Here is an 18,245-nt window from a genome sequence, read left to right on the forward strand (position 1 = left end):
CCCACCATATCTATAAACCTTTAACAAAAAATGTCATGGTCCTGAAGACCACCTTCATGGACCCACAGGAACTCTCAAATTCCCGTCTGAGAAACACTAACTTACTATACGAAAATGGTTTCTGATTGTGAATTTTTTTTTACTGTGAAGAGTTTTATATTTATATAATAATAAAAAAAAAAAAACTGGAACACAAAATTAAACACAGTCTCATAGAACATGCCAGACTACAGCTTGAGAAACACTGGAAAGAATATTGAACTTAGTGTTGGAGACCTAAATTATGGTCCTGGTTTGTCTGGCAACCTTAGTTAATATTTTAAGGTGTCATATACACTGGCCTTGTTTTCGCCTCAAGTGGAAATCATACTTCATGGAATAATAACAAGGAAGAAAGAAAATGCATGCGAACACTGAGCACAGCACCTGGTATTTGTCAGACGCAAAATAAATGTACACTATCATTATCATCACCATCACTGTTTTTGGAGGTGTTGTGAGGTGCCCTGGGAGGCGTTGTGAGGTGCTCTGGGCTCTAAAATTCTATGTATTTTTAATCACTCTCTTCACAGAAACCTAAGTGAATAGGTCAGAGGTGTCTGGACACCTGGGACTATGGAAAACAGAGCAGCCTGGATAGGAAAACATTGCTTTGGCATTTTCCAAGTTAAGATACAATGCTGCAATGGAAGTCTAGTCTGCACCCAGCACATTCTTTGCCAAGCTACCACAAATATCCCCAGTAATGATCTGAGACTAGGTTTCCCTTGAAAATAAAAGTCATGTACATGAATAACTCTAATGGGGGAACTGAATTCATGACAAGCCAGCCCCCATCCAAAAAATCCACCAGAAAACAAAAAAATGGGACATTCTAGAAGATTCTTTTTGTACCATGATCACATTGCCTCAGCTTTGACATCATTGCCCAGAACTTCTCAGTCTGGAAGATATAAGAGTACTATGCTACTACACTCAGGTAACATATCAAGCCAGGCATGGATTTCTAGCAGAGTAATAAAGCTCCCTAGCCCTCAGTCCCTAGGCATTGAGAGTTCCTTGGACAGCAAGGAGATCAAACTAGTCAGTCCTAAAGGAAATCAACTCTGAATATTCAGTGGAAGGTCTGGTGTTGAAGCTGAAGCTCCAACACTTTAGCCACCTGATGCGAAGAGTCAATTCATTGGAAAAGACCCTGATGCTGGGAAAGATTGAAGTCAGGAGAAGAAGAGGTGACAGAGGATATGATGGTTGGATAGCATCATCGACTCAATGGACGTGAGTTTGAGCATACCCCAGGAGATAGTGAAGGACAGGGAAGCCTGGCGTGCTGCAGCCCATGGGGTCACAAAGAGTCAGATACAACTAAGCGACTGAACAACAACAACAACAACAAAAGGTTTCAATATTCTCAACCGTGGAATACTCATACCGTGGTCAGAACAGTAATCAGCTGCCATTACTGAGCGACAATCCAGTAAGGGCTTGTGGCTTTTGGCTGAAAGAAGCCATCACAAAGTTCGTCATCTACTAAGTGTGTTCTGCAGTGTGATCACAAAGCAGCCCCAGGAGCAATGAAAGGAGAGCAGCTTTGCTTTCTAAGAGCTCCTCTTGACGTGTGCCCATGGCTCCCGACTCAGGCCACGGGTTACTCTGGTGCTTATCAATTACTCTTATTACACTTCGCAGATGGGAAGGGGCATGTTCAGACATAGCGCAGCTGGGCTGAAGCAGGAGCCTCATGCCTGCTTTTGATTTACCACATTTGGGAAAGCAATTACCAACCCCACATATTTCTTTCTGTTTTTCACCAAGCAATTTCATAGATGCTAAGGCCCATGGCTTGTTTGTTTCCTAAGGATGATACATATCATCTGAGCAGTGCTGCAGAGGCTTGTTCTCCTGGACCCCCCACTCCAAGATGTGTCTCTGATGTGCAGTGCCCCCAGCTGAGGTTGAGCAGAGAGGGCCAGTGACCAAGCTGGGTTCTCTCCACTCTGCCTGAGCCCAGCTGCTGTCCCTCACATCCAAATATGCCACCTGATCTTGAAATGCTCTTGTTCAGCCTTGTAGTACCTGCCTGCTCACTAATGAGTCGGTAAGATATCGCCTTCCATGTATGGGGCAGATATCAATGGATCAGGATAAGACATATTTTAATAGACTTTCCCGAGATCATGCTTCCCTGGTAGCTCAGATGGTTAAGAATCTGCCTGCAATGTGGGAGACCCAGGTTCGATCCCTGGGTTGGGAAGATCCCCTGGAGATGGGAATGGCAACCCACTCCAGTATTCTCACCTGGAAAATTCCATGGACAGAGGAGCCTGGAGGGGTACGGTCCATAGGGTCAGAAAGAGTTGGACACAACTGAGCAGCTAACACTAATCCCCAGAGATCATGGTGTCTTGGAAATATAATTCCATACAAATAGAGAAATCAGAACTTTAAGAGAACTTAAAAAAAAAAAAAAAAACTTGACCCAGAATTCTGCCTTCTTAAGTGAGGTGGTGTTGTCTTCATTTTACAGCTGAAATGGTGGGGGCTCAAGGTCATGCAACTGTTTTCTCTCAGGGGAGAGCCCTACTGCTTGTCCCCTCTGGCTTGTTCATGAAAACCCCATTTTTTTTTTCCACTGCTTTGACTCATGGCAACTCTGATTTCATTTAAGAACATGCCATGTTGCCAAGACTTTCTACATTATCCTAAATCTGATTTCTGTGTAGCTTCTTTATAAAGTTGGCACTAGCTGTTTCATTTCTAAGCTCCTAGACTTGAGGGTGGGATCAGTTCCTGCAGCCGACCCTGTATAGAGCTGAACGCCTCACAAACCAGCTGGGAGTTAAGGGAGTAATGATGAGCCAGGCTTGGGAAGCTGGTGGAAACTGAGGGGACCACCCAAGGGCCTGTGTGACTGGCTCAGAGTGTGCTCCTAAGAAGGAAAGGTCTTTCAGGACTTCAGTTTCCAGAGATTTTTTTTTTTAATTTATTTTTAAATCAAAGCCAAGAAAGAGAGTAGTCATCATTCTCTCTCTTTCAGGACCTCAGTTTCCAGAGGTTTTTTTTTTTTTAATTTGTTTCAAAAAAAATCAAAGCCAAGAGAGTAGTCAATACTCTCTCCATAACACACAAGGGTTACTAAGCAGCAGGGAAGGAAAAGGCAGGTAAAGTCAATCCCTGTTCCGAATTCCTTCCACACCTACCTTGTGATTCCGTCCGTGCTTATCCAACAGGGAGATGATGGACTTGATGTGGCCCTCTGCTATCAGGTTTAAGGCTTCTGGGCTTTCAATGAGGATGCAGTGCAAAACTTCCAAGATACCTGCATGTATGCCACAAAAATCATTTGGACATTAAATAACCGGCAGAGCTAATTATAACTAGAAACCTGAGAGAGAAATGATCCTCCTAAGGGGACAGAATACCATCATTCTTTGGATCTATTAAATGTTTCCAGCCAGAAGAAAGATGCGGCCATCTCGGATAGACTTCAGGAGCCCCTGGGGCAACACTCTGTAATTTAGAGGTGAGTTTATTTATTACTAACCCCTCCTCCCTCTTCCTGGACGAAGACATGATTCTTCTGGGTCAAAATATAGAGAAGCAGCTTTAGAACAGAATTTTTAACCCAATAAAACCAAGCAATACTTTATTTAAAAACAGAAAAAGGGATACCTAGTTTACTAAAAATTCTAAAGGTCATTCAAATAGTTTAGAAAATGCTTTGAACGTTCCTTGAAAAAGAATTTTTCTAGGAATTACTCCAGAATATTTTTAGATGCACTGGTATGGTATATGAGTAATCTGTAAGCTCACTAAATAAAGATTACTGGGCTTTGTCCCCTTTTCTGGGCACAGTGGATGGTTTTCTGTATTAAGCGAAGGTGTAAGAAAAATGATCAGGTGACCCTGCAGCCTGGCACCTGCATGTAACACTGGGGTGGAAATGCACAGAAATTTGTTGGCTAATATCTTTATAGGTTTCGTTGAGAAGAGTCCTCTTGATTCTCTTTTTTCCCCAAGGTTTTCATAAATTACCCTAAAATGTGGTCTGGCCCTGAAAGGAGGTACTGAAGGAAACAGAGGCTTAGGAAGAAGATATATGTGGAGGCGGACGATCCTTAGAGGAGCTTTCCCTTGGCTTGTCTGTTCAAGCTCCTGTCATCTCTAAATGATGAAAAGAGCACTGAAACCTTTCAGCTTCCCAGAGGGGGACCCACACCTGTCACGTTCTCTCATCTCTGAGGAAGCAAACTGCAGAGCCTCTTGGCATGGTCACTTAGTAACGGTGACCACTTTTCTTGGCTCAAGTTCTCTGTGAGTCATCAAGAAGGGCTCTAGATATGGTGTTGAGGGTGACTCAGGGGTACAAGGCGCATCATTTCCTCTAAGTTCTTGGTCATCTTTCAGTCCTGCTTCTAAATAGTTGAGAGGACCACGTTCAGACTGGATGGGGAATGATTCAAGGACCTGCCACAAGTGCCAGGAAGATTTAGGGTTGTGTTTCTTTTGTTGAAGTAATTACTGAGGATTGCTTGCAATCCAGTGTGTGTGTGTTGGGGGTGGGGTGGGGTGGCGCGGAATTGTTCAGAGATTAAACTCTCTCTCTCTTTTAAACAGAAACAAACAAAAAAAACCCCACCTTCTCCCGTTGTGTTTCCTGTCAAATCCTACCTGAGGAAGATTCTAGTCTGTCCAATTTGCTGATCAGCCAATCAAGGTTATTGGAGAATTGAGCACAGTTGTTTCTGTTTCCACGAATAAGAGCAGCTGTGAATGAGAACATGTTTGATCATGTAGGTTAAAGGGCGTAGTGATGGGAATGGGATGCTGTTGAATACTCCATCTGCTTAGCAATTAGAAAGAAGGAAATAGTCCCCTTCCCCTCCCAAGCCTTTTGATACATTCCTGTCTCTACATTTCAAAGAGCAAAAAAAATCTACCATTCATTCAAATACTTCCAGAGATTCCACTGTGTATGAGGCATCTGTCTACTTGCTGGGAAAAGTCAGTGGGAACACAACAACAGATTCCCTGCCTTTGTGAAATGGGGGAGAGAGATAAAATATACACAGATTAAAAAAAAATTTATTTTAGATAGTGATAAGCAAGAAAACAATATCTGCTTGGTTGCTGGCTTCAGAACTCAATTTCCTCTAACGTTTTCTTAAATCTAGCCGCCGCTGCTGCTGCTGTCACTTAGTTCTGTCCGACTCTGTGCGAACCCATAGACGGCAGCCCACCAGGCTCCCCCGTCCCTGGATTCTCCCGGCAAGAACACTGGAGTGGGTTGCCATTTCCTTCTCCTGTGCATGAAAGTGAAAAGTGAAAGTGAAGTCACTCAGTCGTGTCCGACTCTTTGTAACCCCATGGACTGCAGCCTGCCAGGCTCCTCCGCCCATGGGATTTTCCAGGCAAGAGTACTGGAGTGGGTTGCCATTGCCTTCTCCATAAATCTAGCTAAATACTTGCTATTCTTTACTGCTAAAATAAGGCATCCAAATGAGTACAACTGAAAGGGTTGGTTAAACTAATAGGCAAGTAATAACAAAACATGAAACTCTAAAATATCTAAAATGCATCAGTGGTTTTCAAAGTGTGATCCCCGGATAGGAATGTCAGTATCACCTGAGAACGTGTTAAAAAACACACATTCGTGGCCTTGTCCTATGTCTACTGAACCACAAACTCCAGGAATGGGCCCAGTATCTGTGTTCTAACCAGCCCTCCAGCTAATTCTGAGGCCTGTTCATCTTTGAGGGCCACTGGTAGATGATACTGAAAAGGTAGACAGAGAATATGCTGTCACTAGATTTTCACTATAAGACCAAGTAGCCTTCCCTCCATAGGCCAGTACTATGGATGGGACTCTGGAATAAGTCCATGTAAACTGACTGGCCCTGAGGCTTTCTCGTCATGCTGCTGGTTTTCAAAGACTGTGGTATTCACAGACATTTGTAAGGTATTTGGATAAGGAAATTCTTCCTCAGGACCTCTGCTTCCTACCTCCACAGTCATTAAAGGGTAGAATTCAGTCTGATCTCCTATCCTGCTTCTCAGGTCAGCCATAACAAGATCAAACCAGTCAATCCCAAAGGAAATCAACCCTGAATATTCATTGGAAAGACTGATGCTGAAGCTGAAGCTCCTATACTTTGGCCACCTGATGTGAAGAACAGACTCACTGGAAAAGACCCTGATGCTGGGAAAGAAAGAGGGCAGGAGGAGAAGGGGGTGACAGAGGATGTGATGGCTGGATGGCATCATTGATTCAATGGGTATGAGTTTGAGCAAACTCTGGGAGATAGTGAGAGACAGGGAAGCCTGGCATGTGGTAACCTATGGGGTTGCAAAGAGTCAGACATGACTTAGTGAATGAACAACAACAAGGGGTTGACCTTGAGGCTCTGCAGTCAGGCTGTCTGGACTCAAGCCATAGTTCCATCACTCTTATAACATGTATGACCCTGGATGAGTTATGAACATTTCTGAGCATCAGATTCTTCAATAAAATGGTCAGAGTACCTACACCTCATAGTGTTGCTCTGAGGGTCAAAAAGAGATATCCTACTGCCTGGCATCAACAAATGTTAGCTACTATTGTTGTAATAATTACTACTGAATTTAAGCCATATCATAAAATGTTAAGAGTTGGAAGAAACTTTATGAGGTCACTCAGTAGAGTCACAATCTAATCAGCTTGACCCTTGACAACTTGAATGAATCTGACCTGATTTCTCCAGGCTCCCCTCTGACCTGCTCAACTTTCCATGGACTTCCTCTCAATGGAACATTTACATCAGAGAAAAGCCCTAAAATGCTGCCCTGTTACCATGGCCAAATCATTATCGGTGGCCACCTTCTTGCAGAGGCCAATACTATCTTGCACTGTCTTCTTCCCACAGGCTGGCAGCCTGGGCCCATGTGGCATTCTTACAGCAGGCACTGGAAGGTCACCATGCATTCAGAGTTGTGAGAAGAAAGACGGATGCTGGAACATCTCTACTCGATTTCCTTTTTCTTTCCACCAAAATGAAATAAAAACAGGCCAAAACAGCAGGAATCATGACTGCCCAACAAGTGGACAGTGAAAGGGTACACTTTTGAAGAGAGTAGACATCCTCTGACTGCAGGTGTCAGAAGTCTGGAACTGGAGAGTATCTTAAACATATTTTTGCCTTGTTCTCTCATTTTAATGATGAGGTTCAGGGAGTGTAAGAAACTGCCAAGTGCTTCACAGGTAGTTTGATAAAACCAATCACCATTTGCTTCCAGTTGCTGTCATTTTGGAAAGTAAAATAAGTTACCAGTTAACACAATGAATGGCTGGGTTAGTTGTTGTTCAGTCGCCAACTCATGTCTGACTCTCTGTAACCCCATCAACTGCAGCACACCAGGCTTCCCTGTCCTTCACTATCTCCCGGAGCTTGCTCAAACTCATGTCCATTGAGTCAGTGATGCCATCCAACCATCTCATCCTCTGTCTCCCCCTACTCTTCTTGTGCTCCATCTTTTCCAGCATCAGGGTCTTTCCAGTGAATTGGCTCTTCGCATCAGGTGGCCAAAGTATTGGAGCATCAGCTTCAGCATGTCCTTCCAATGAACATTCAGGGTTGATTTGATAATCCACTGGGTTAGAATCAAGTGGTTAACACAATCTTCCAAGGAACGAGGCTGGATGACAATAGCAGTTTGTTCCATGAAAATGTTAAGGGAAACATTGGCTGAAACCACCCACCCTGGCCAGGCAACACAGTAATCAGTTGCATGAGTTATTTTACGATAGGAGATCCTGGTAAGGAACATAGAACTAACAAAGCACCACCAACAGGAAGAATTTTGGAAAGGTCAAAAGGAGACATCACATATCCTACTGACCTCCCAGAATCCTCCTTGCTGGAATCCATCTTGGCTGAGCAATGCATGCACCACAGGGAGGACCCGAGTAAGAGTGATTGGCCAGAGACAACCTGGAAACTAATCCCATTACCATAAGACCCTAGACTGTGAGCCACATGACAGAGCAGTCCTCCCGGGTTCCCTAACTCTCCTCTCTCTGTCCAGGTGCCCCTTCCCAACAATTCTCTTGTTTTGTTAGCACATATATCTAGACCACTCATTTCTGAATGTTAGATAAGAGTCCCCTTTTGGGCTCCCCCTTCCTGCAACAAAAATGCCTATAGACCTCCACAGCCACCTGCCCAGGGAGAGAGCTCTGGGCATGTACTTACCGAGCAATTTGTAGAGAAGGTTCAGAATTTCTTTCCAGGCCATCCCACTCTCCTCCCTGGCGATCCCTGCAAAGTGTGCTATGCTATTGTAGATATTTAAGCGATCAATGCAGTTTAACACAAGGGCTAACATTCCCTGTGAAGGCGAGTTGGGAAAAAAGTAAAAATACGTAAGATCTCAGGATCCCTTTTGTTCTTTCCTCTCCCATATCATTCACCTTTCAAAGCTGGTGATACTAATGTGCAAACAGACCTTCACGGTGCCAATTTGGGTTTTGTTTTTTCCTCCCCAAAACAAAATATGCATTTCTATGCCTCAGAGACCTAAATAGCATCCATTTTGGAAGTGAGTCAGCAGTCTCCTCTGACAGGCTTGCCCCCACGTGTTTAACTTAAACCAAGGACGTAGTGAGGAAGAGGGAACACGAATGAGTCTCACAGAAGCCTGCTCTGTCTGGTGTGAAATGATTCTGACTCACCTAGAAACAGCCCTTGGATATAGGATCTATTTTTCTTTAAGATGCAAACTTGTGCATCTCCCCATCTGCTCCAAAAAGAGAATTTAGAGACAATAAGGCTAAAAGAGGATTTTCTAAAACGACCTTTCCATCTAATTTACAGTACTATGCCACCCAGTAAAAACATCTGTGCCCAGCTGTTCTTAAAGAGCAGGAGGGAAATGTTAAGTGTAGTTTCAGCAGCCTATAAAGGCACACAGAAAGTTCCCCCAGCCAAAGTCTGCTCACATCAGAAGGCTCAGTAGGGACAGGTCTACTTCCCACACTGCCAACTTTAGAAATGCCCAAAGGACAAGCCCTGTCCACAGGAATGCAAGGCCGCAGGAATATGACCATGGCCTTAAAATTAATGCCAAATCATCATGTCCAAGCTCAGAAAAGCCATGTGATCTAAGATCACACACAGCCAGGGATGAAGCCAGAACTAGGGCCAGGACTCCTTGAGGCCCAAGTTAGTATTTTCCTCATATCTACGCCCATCCCTCATGACTCAGATGCTCAAGTTCACCTTGAGACATAGTAGCATCTGTATCTCTTAAACCAGCTCCCCAGGCATTTCTGATGTGGTGGAACCTGGGAATTCATATTTTTCCAACAAAGTTCTAAGATAATTCTCATACCTTCCAAAATTTGGGAATCACAGCTAATGCCATACTCTCATAGTTGAGATTTTATGAAAGACGAATTTTGGATACATAGGTGACACTGAAGCTTTAAATTAATCTGGTTTGAATGTACCAAAATACAAGCATGACAGTGTTTGCTGCTAATGTGATCCAGGTGCTGACAGGAAAGGGTAACTTCCAGTGAATCTTTTTCTTTCCAACTTTCTCTCTTTGTTCTTCTCTCTTTCTTGAACACATGCATGCATGGAGACAGAGACTGCATGGAGACTCTAAATTGCAGGCATCAGGGTACTTTTAGCTCTGGACACAAAGAATGTCTCACTTTTTAATGTTTTGGACTTACCTCTTCCTTGAAAAGATTCTGTCTGTTTTTGAGTGAGCGGAGCTTGTTCTGCTTGCCTTCATGCTGCATCCCCTCCTCCGGGGGCTGGAAGTAGGCAATCAGGTCATGTAAGGTCTGCAGGACCTCTTCTATTGGCAGGGTGACCGGGGCAGCTGTGCGACTGTTTCCACTGAAACCACAGATGGACATGGCTTAGGCAGCGGGTCTCTAGCAGGACCCTGACGAGCATCCACTATGTCCTAGCTCCTCCCTGCCCTGAACCGGGCACAGGGACTGGCATGGCTATTGGGCACCTGGGACAGTCGCTGTACAGATAACCTCAAATTGAAGTTTGCTGACAAACAGCGTAATGGGAAGGAATCTCTGATTCAATTTTCAAACCATTTTATAAATCAATGGAAAGGATCCCTGGCTGTCTGCCAGGTCTTCCTTTTTAGGTAGAAGTACTTTTATAGATAATTATTAACCCATAGTTCTTTTAGACTACCACACATTCCTGAGACAGGTTAAGCATCAGCTGGAAGGGGTTTCATCACTGGTCTCTTCCTCCATCTACATCTTTGTCTTCTGTCTCCCCCCATGTGTCTTTGTGATATCTCTGTGGGTGTTTTCCTCTTAATGTTTGTATGTTTGCAGGTGCCCTATTTGTTGATGTGTTGATGTCTTCCCTGCTCTGTCTCTCCTTTCAACTTCCTCTGTGTGGCCTGTCTCTGTTTTTCCACCCCCCACCAGTGTCCCATCTCTCAACATTCTTCTTCTCTGCTTCAACACCCCCACCATCTCCCTCTGTTGTGTTCCTCCCATCCTATACGTATGTGGGTCTGACTCCCTCTGTCATAATTTTCCAAACAAATCTTATAACTGAGTCCTTCCAACACAGAGAGGCCACAAACCTCCACAGACGACAAAATGACCCTTTGTTTTCCCGTCTCCTTGAGAGGTACTCTGGTGAGCTTTTCAGAGGCCAAGGCTAAGAAGAGGAAGGGGGAGTGGATGCAGTCCATGAAACTGAATCTGAGACCCCACTGTCGAGACCCTAGTGGAATGGGAACTTATTTTGTGAGTAAATAACATCAGGGGTTTTCCTCTGTGGTCAATTTCTAATGAGCCGTCCTTTACATTTACTGAAGATGTGCTTACATATCTGTCTGGACACAAGCTAAAGAAAGATTGTGAGCTAGGCCTCAGACAAAGCTTATAAACAAGTCCTGAAAATATTCATGTTATGAGACGACAATAATTACACTTCTGTATAAAAATGCCAAGTGCACACAATGAGAGAAGAGTGAATTGCAGGCAGGAGGCACTTCTCAGCAGGGTACTTCTCTGCCCATTGCAGGTGCTCAAGAAGTGATTATTAAACATTCTCTGGGATATTATTGGATTCAGAGACAGTGAGGAAGAGAATCCCACATGGATATGAGGTGAAGGTTTGGGAAAGAGAACTCAATCAGAAATGACCCCCCAGTTCCACATTCAGTAAGAATGAATACGTTTTCCTCAATATTTCTGATCTAGTTGCAGCGGTTTTTTTTCCTCTCCCTCTCTCTCTTTTTAAAAATTTAATATTTTCCATATACCAGAGACACTCAGGCCAGTCAAGTGAAGAGTATGTCCTCATGTGATGAGACATGAGGATGAGAGAAGAGGTCTGTAGGCATTTCTGTGGCTTGATGGGGCAGCACATCAGTATACAGAGGGTGGGAAAGCCCAGGTTACAGTCACTGCCACTTAACTGTGAGGTCCTTGGAGTGCCGCTAAGACTTCTGTGCTTCAATTTCACAACTGAAACATAGGAAGGTAGACTCTATGTTTGCCAGGATCCTTCTGGGGCTAATTTTTTTTTTCTTGTGGGTTCTCAGTGCTGGATCACTTCATTTTGCCTCTTGAAGAAACATCAACCTGACAGTCCTCCAGGGAAAATGCCTCCTTCCTTCAAAGGAGAACACATAATACATGCTTGGCATTGAGGACCTATCCTCTGAATGGCTTCATGATGCTCGCAGTCTACTCTAGAACCTTGGGGGAGGAAACCCAGATGGATCTAGACAGGCAGGGACAAGAGGATGCCACAGTTCAGAACTAATTACAACTGGCCCCCATCTCAGCTCAGCCTTCCTCCAGCCCCTACAGCCACTGTCCCATTATGTTCTCAGATCTTTGACAAGGACTTCTTTTCTTAAGTAAAAGCTCAGGTGATTCTGAGTATTTACCATACAGTTACCATAATTATTTATATATCATTCCCCTCCAAAAGCTAAACTCAGAGGACAGCTGGATAGCATCTTCTCTCTCCAGCAGGACATCTGAGACTCCTTGGTCCATGACACTGTTCATTTGTCCTACGGGACATTTCCCAACAACCACACAGGGGATGATGAGACAGTACAGGAAACTTAAACATTATCTCCTTCATTGTTCTTTCTTCTTCATTCTTTATTCCTTTAACTTTAACTTGTTCTTGCAGAAGATCAATCTCTCTGGTTTCCATTTGTACATCACATGCACTGTTGGTTTCTCAAAAGGGATGGGAGAGGAGAATCTATTTCCAAATTATGCTGTCATCCTTCACTTTCCAGCTCTTGCAAAATGTAAGCACTGTGGCCTTTGTAGCCCTCACCTCTGCTGTACTGGTTTGCTATTCATTAGCCCTCCTTTCCAGAGAAGGCAATGGCACCCCACTCCAGTACTCTTGCCTGGAAAATGTCATGGATGGAGGAGCCTGGTGGGCTGCAGTCCATGGGATCTCTAGGAGTCAGACACGACTGAGCGTCTTCACTTTCACTTTTCACTTTCATGCATTGGAGAAGGAAATGGCAACCCACTCCAGTGTTCTTGCCTGGAGAATCCCAGGGACAGGGGAGCCTGGTGGGCTGCCGTCTATGGGGTCGCACAGAGTCGGACACGACTAAAGCAGCTTAGCAGCAGCAGCAGCAGCCCTCCTTTCTTGTAAAACATCCTGTGTCAGGGAGAATCAAGAATCTCTTCCATTGAAGGTGGGGCTTCCAGAAATGAGGAGCTCAGTGAGTTCTTTCTCCCAATAAAAGTGACAAAATTGGACAAAATCATCAAAAAACAAACTGTTTTAAGATTCTGGAAATTGACCAAAGGTATACAGGAAATTGAGAAGTTTTTTTTTTTTTTTTTAATAATGAATCTTGGTAAGAACAGTGGGAATCTATATTTCAACCTGAGATAGTTCCCATCCTCTCCCCTGCTGCTGTTAAGTCGCTTCAGTCGTGTCCGAATCTGTGCGACCCCATAGACGGCAGCCCATTAGGCTCCCCCGTCCCCGGGATTCTCCAGGCAAGAACACTGGAGTGGGTTGTCATTTCCTTCTCCAATGCATGAACGTGAAAAGTGAAAGTGAAGTTGCTCCGTCGTGTCTGACTCTTAGCAACCCCATGGACCGCAGCCCACCAGGCTCCTCCGTCCATGGAATTTTCCAGGTAAGAGTACTGCAGTGGGGTGCCATTGCCTTCTCTGGTCCTCTCCCCTAGCTCCAAGGAAAAGAAGGTCTAACAGGGTGAGGCAGGCCATGTGCAAGGTCCCAGAGAGACACACTCAGGAAGAACCAGAGGGGGCCCCAGCTATTATTCATCTCTGGCTGAATATGATGAGGCCCTGTGCAAGCAGAAAGTAAAATTCAGGATGAACTTAAAACTGCCTGACCTTTGGACATATTATCCAACCCACACACAGGTCTATCAGCAAAGGGTAGGAGGCTTGCCTGACAAGAAATAAGTACTCCAAGCTGAAAGCCAATGACACCAGACACTAACTAGAACCCATCCTGAGAAATAAAGAGCAGTAGTAAAGGTTACTATGCAGTTCAATGTAAAACAATATGAATATGTACCAATGTTTCTCTTTTTTGTTCTTATAACTAATTAAAAATGCATAAAACAATAATTATAAAACTGTATTGCTGGGCTTATACCACATGAAGCTATAATACATATATCAGTATTGTCATAAAGGAGTTGAGAGAAAAGAGAACAATATTGGAGCAAAGTTGATTTACTTGTTAAGTTCATATTAATGTGAAGTAGATTATTTCGTATCAAAGACATACTAAGTTCCCTAGAGCAACTAAGAATGTAACTTATAAAAGCAGTTAAAAACCCTCAAAGGAATTAAAATAGTAGTAGAAAATGTCAATTTAACACTAAAGAAAGCAGTAAAGGGAGAATAGAGGAACAAAAAGACATATAAAAATCAAATAGCAAAATGGCACATATGAAACCAATCATCTGAATAATTACACTATCTATAAATTGATTACACACACCAGTAAAAGGAAGAGACAGTCAGACGGCATTTTGGGGGAAAAAAGGTTCACAGTATGCTATCCACAAGACACATTTCCAATTCAAAGACGCAAATAAGTTGAGAGTGAAAGGCCTGAGATACACCACGCAAACAGTAACTGTAACTAGCAAGTGAGACAGCTGGAGCGGCTCAACAAAATAAATTGAGACAAAAAATATTCATATAAAAAGGGACTCAGCCATAAAAAAGAATAACCTTCCGCCATTTACAGCAATACAGATGGACCTAGAGAACATTATTCAGGGTGAAACAAGTCACACAGGAAAACACAAATACTATATAATATCGCTTATATGTGGAACCTAAAAAAATAATACAAATCAATGTATATATAAAACAGACTCACAGACACAGAAAACAAATTTGTAGTTAACAAGAGGGAAAAGGACATGGGGAGGGACAAAATAGGGGTATGGGATTATCAGATACAAACTATTATGTATAAAATACATAAGCAACAAAGATATATTGCATAGCACAGGAAGTTATAGCCATTATCCTGTAATAACTTATAATGAAATGTGATCTGCAGAAATAGTGAGTCATCACAGTGTACATCTGAAACTAATATAATATTGTAAATCAACTATTTCAATTTCAAAGAAAAGAAACACTTGGGGATAATTTAAAAAAAAAAGAAAAGAGGGCGATATTTTATAAGAATGAGTTTGGTAGGAAGATATATTTATTATAAACTCCTTGGTGGCTCAGATGGTAAAGAATCTGCATGCAGTGTGAGAAATCTAGGTCTGATCCCTGTATTGAGAAGATCCCCTGGAGAAGGGAAAGGCTACCCACGCCAGTATTCTTGCCTGGAAAATTTCATGAACAGAGGAGCCTGATGGGCTACACTCCATGGGACTGCAGAGTCAGATGTGACTGAGTGACTAATACTTTCACTTTCAAAGCACCCAGTAACAGAGACCAAAATATGTGCAGTAAAAATTGACAGAATTGAGGGAGAAATAGACAATTCAACAATAATACTGATTTCAATCACATTCTCAAGCAGATAATGTAATAAACTATATAAATAAAGGATAAAACCACACCATCAACTCAATAGACAGAAAGAATTTGACAAAATCTAACTAACATTCATTCAATATAAAAAGCTCTCATCAAGCTAGAAGTAGAAGAGAACTTCCTCAACTTGACAAAAGACATCTATGAAAACTCTGCAAGTAAGTACCAAATTTAATAGTCAAAGACCAAATGTTTTCCCACTAAGATCAAGAACAAGACAAGGATGTCTGTTCTCTCTACTTTATTTTATATTGTAGTAGATGTTCTATCCAGGGCAATCATGCAAAATAAAATAGAAATGAAGGGCATTCGTTCTTATTGGAAAGGAAAAAACCACTCCTTTTATTCACAGATGACACGATCCTGTATGTAGAAAATTCTAAAGAATCCACACCAAAAAATACCCTCGCTATAATAAAAAATTTCATCTAGTTCATAGGATACATGGCTGACATTTTAAAAACTCAGTTTCTCCATGTCAGTATTTATAGACACCAGCAGTGAACAATCTGAAATGAAATTAAGAAAAAATGAATGAAATTAAGAAAACACCTCCATTTGTAGTTGCATCAAAAATAAATACTGTATAGGTTTCATAAAAAATGTGTAAGATTTATATACTGGAAATTCTAATATCTTGTTGAAAGGAATCCAAGAAGAATAAATGAATGGACAGATATTCTGTGTTTATGGACTGAAAGATTTATTAAGATAAACGTTTCCCAAAATTGATGTGTAGATCCTTTGCAATATCTATCAAAATCCCTGCAGGCTTTCTTACAAAAATTGATAAATTCACCCTTAAATTTATATGGGAATGCAAAGGATTAAAATAATATCAAAAAAAGTACAACATTGTAGGAGGACTCACTCTATCTGATTTTAATACTTATAAAGGTATATTAATCAAGATAGTGCTATTTTACTATAAACATGTTTTAGTATGTGAGATGAGTATACTTGTGTATCTCTCTCTCTCCATATATATATATACACACAAACACACACACACACAATCATATATATATACATACATGTATACGTTTTTGTCGGAGAAGGCGATGGCACCCCACTCCAGTACGCTTGCCTGGAAAATCCCATGGATGGAGGAGCCTGGAAGGCTGCAGTCCATGGGGTCGCTGAGGGTTGGACATGACTGAGTGACTTCACTTTCACTTTTCACTTTCATGCATTGGAGAGGGAAATGGCAACCCACTCCAGTGTTATTGCCTGGAGAATCCCGGGGACGGGGGAGTCTACTGGGCTGCCGTCTCTGGGGTCACACAGAGTCGGACACGACTGAAGCGACTTAGCAGCAGCAGCAGCATACCTTTTTGTGTATGTATGTGTGTACAATTTATATATGTAATACGTATTTAAAACATACTCACAGAAATACTTTTTAGCAATAAGAAGGAACAGAACACCATTACATATTGCAATAGGGATGAACCTCAAAAATGTAATGCTAAATGTAAAGGCCAGATTCGACAGACCACGTATTGTATGGTTTATCAATTTAATGCATTAAAATGTGAGAGAAGCAGATGATTGGTTGCCTGGTGCTGGGAGTGGTGACTAGTATAAACTGCAATAGGCATAAGGAATCCTTCTGGGGTGATGAAAATGTTCTAAAACTGAATAGTAACAATGGCTGTACAGCTGCATACATTTATTAAAATTCACTGAGTTGTACACTTAAAGGGATGGATTTTATGATATGCAAATTATAACCCAATAAAGCTGTTTAAAAATAATTTCCCCATTGTTAGGCATGTAACTCCCACTGAATTTTTAAAAATAACAGCTTTATTGAAATATAGTTCATGTATGATACCATAATCTATTCAAAGGGTACAATAGTTTTTAGCATATTTACAGAGTTGTGCAACCATGGCCTAAGTCAATTTTAGAATTTTTCATCAGCTTTCCCTCAAATCCCATACCCATTAGTAGTCACTCCCCCTTATCACACCATTCCCAGATCTACTTTCTGTTTCTACAGATTTGTCTATTTCAGATATTTCATATAAATGCAGTAATACAATATGTAGTCTTTTGCGACTGGCTTTTTTTCACTGAGCATGTTTACAAGGTTCATTTATGTTGTAGTGTATGTTAGAACTTCATACCTTTTTACAGACATATAATATTCTGGTAAAGGGATATAGCACCTTTAATTTATTCATTCGTCAGTTGATAGACACTGCTATCACTTTTTGTCTTATGAGTAATGCTGCTTTGAACATTTGTGTACAAGTTTTTGTTTGGTTATCTGAGGAAGCCTTACAAATAGCTGAGAAAAGAAGAGAAGCAAAAGGCAAAGGAGAAAAGGAAAAATATACACATCTGAATGCAGAATTCCAAAGGACAGCAAGGAGAGATAAGAAAGCCTTTCTAAGTGATCAATGCTAGGAAATAGAGGAAAACAATAGAATGAGAATGACTAGAGAGCTCTTCAAGAAAGATAAGAGATACCAAGGGAATATTTCATACAAAGATGGGCATAATAAAGGGAAGAAATGGTATGTACCTAACAGAAGCAGAAGATATTAAGAAGAGGTGGCAAGAATACACAGAAGGACTAAACAAAAAAGATCTTAAAGATAACCATGATGGTGTGATCACTCACCTAGAGCCAGACATCCTGGAGTTTGAAGTCAAGTGGGCCTTGGAAGCATCACTATGAACAAAGCTAGTGAAGGTGATAGAATTCCAGCTGAGCCATTTCAAGTCCTAAAAGATGATGCTGTTAAACTCTTGCACTCACTATGCCAGCAAATTTGGAAAACTCAGCAGTGGCCACAGGACTGGAAAAGGTCGGTTTTCACTCCAATCCCAAAGAAAGGCAATGTCAAAGAATGTTCAAACTACTGCACAATTGCACTCATCGCATATGCCAAGTAATGCTGAAAATTCTCCAAGCCAGGCTTCAACAGTACATGAACCAAGAGGTTCCAGATGTTCAAGCTGGATTTAGAAAAGGCAGAGGAACCAGAGATCAAATTGCCAACATCCAAAATAATCAAAAAAGCAAGAGAATTCCAGAAAATCATCTACTTCTGCTTCATTGACTATGTTCATTTGACTGTGAGGATCACAACAAACCATGGAAAATTCTTAAGGAGATGGGAATACCAGACTACCTTACCTGCCTTCTGAGAAACCTGTA

The 18,245-nt window shown here is 41.9% G+C and overlaps 1 protein-coding gene across 1 annotated transcript in view; it reads right to left on the reverse strand.

Moving 5' to 3' along the window:
- RYR3 (ryanodine receptor 3) overlaps positions 1-18,245 on the reverse strand; it is a 461,910-nt gene that overhangs the window by 254,134 nt on the left and 189,531 nt on the right. Inside the window, exons 16-19 of the mRNA XM_055538999.1 lie at positions 9,716-9,884; positions 8,229-8,364; positions 4,672-4,767; positions 3,201-3,319 (exon numbers count right to left, since the gene is read on the reverse strand). Coding sequence (XP_055394974.1) covers positions 3,201-3,319; positions 4,672-4,767; positions 8,229-8,364; positions 9,716-9,884 — 520 coding nt within the window. The remainder of the gene's footprint in view (positions 1-3,200; positions 3,320-4,671; positions 4,768-8,228; positions 8,365-9,715; positions 9,885-18,245) is intronic.

The sequence above is a fragment of the Bubalus kerabau genome, chromosome 10, assembly GCF_029407905.1.
Source record: "Bubalus kerabau isolate K-KA32 ecotype Philippines breed swamp buffalo chromosome 10, PCC_UOA_SB_1v2, whole genome shotgun sequence".
In the NCBI taxonomy this organism is placed as follows: Eukaryota; Metazoa; Chordata; class Mammalia; order Artiodactyla; family Bovidae; genus Bubalus; species Bubalus kerabau.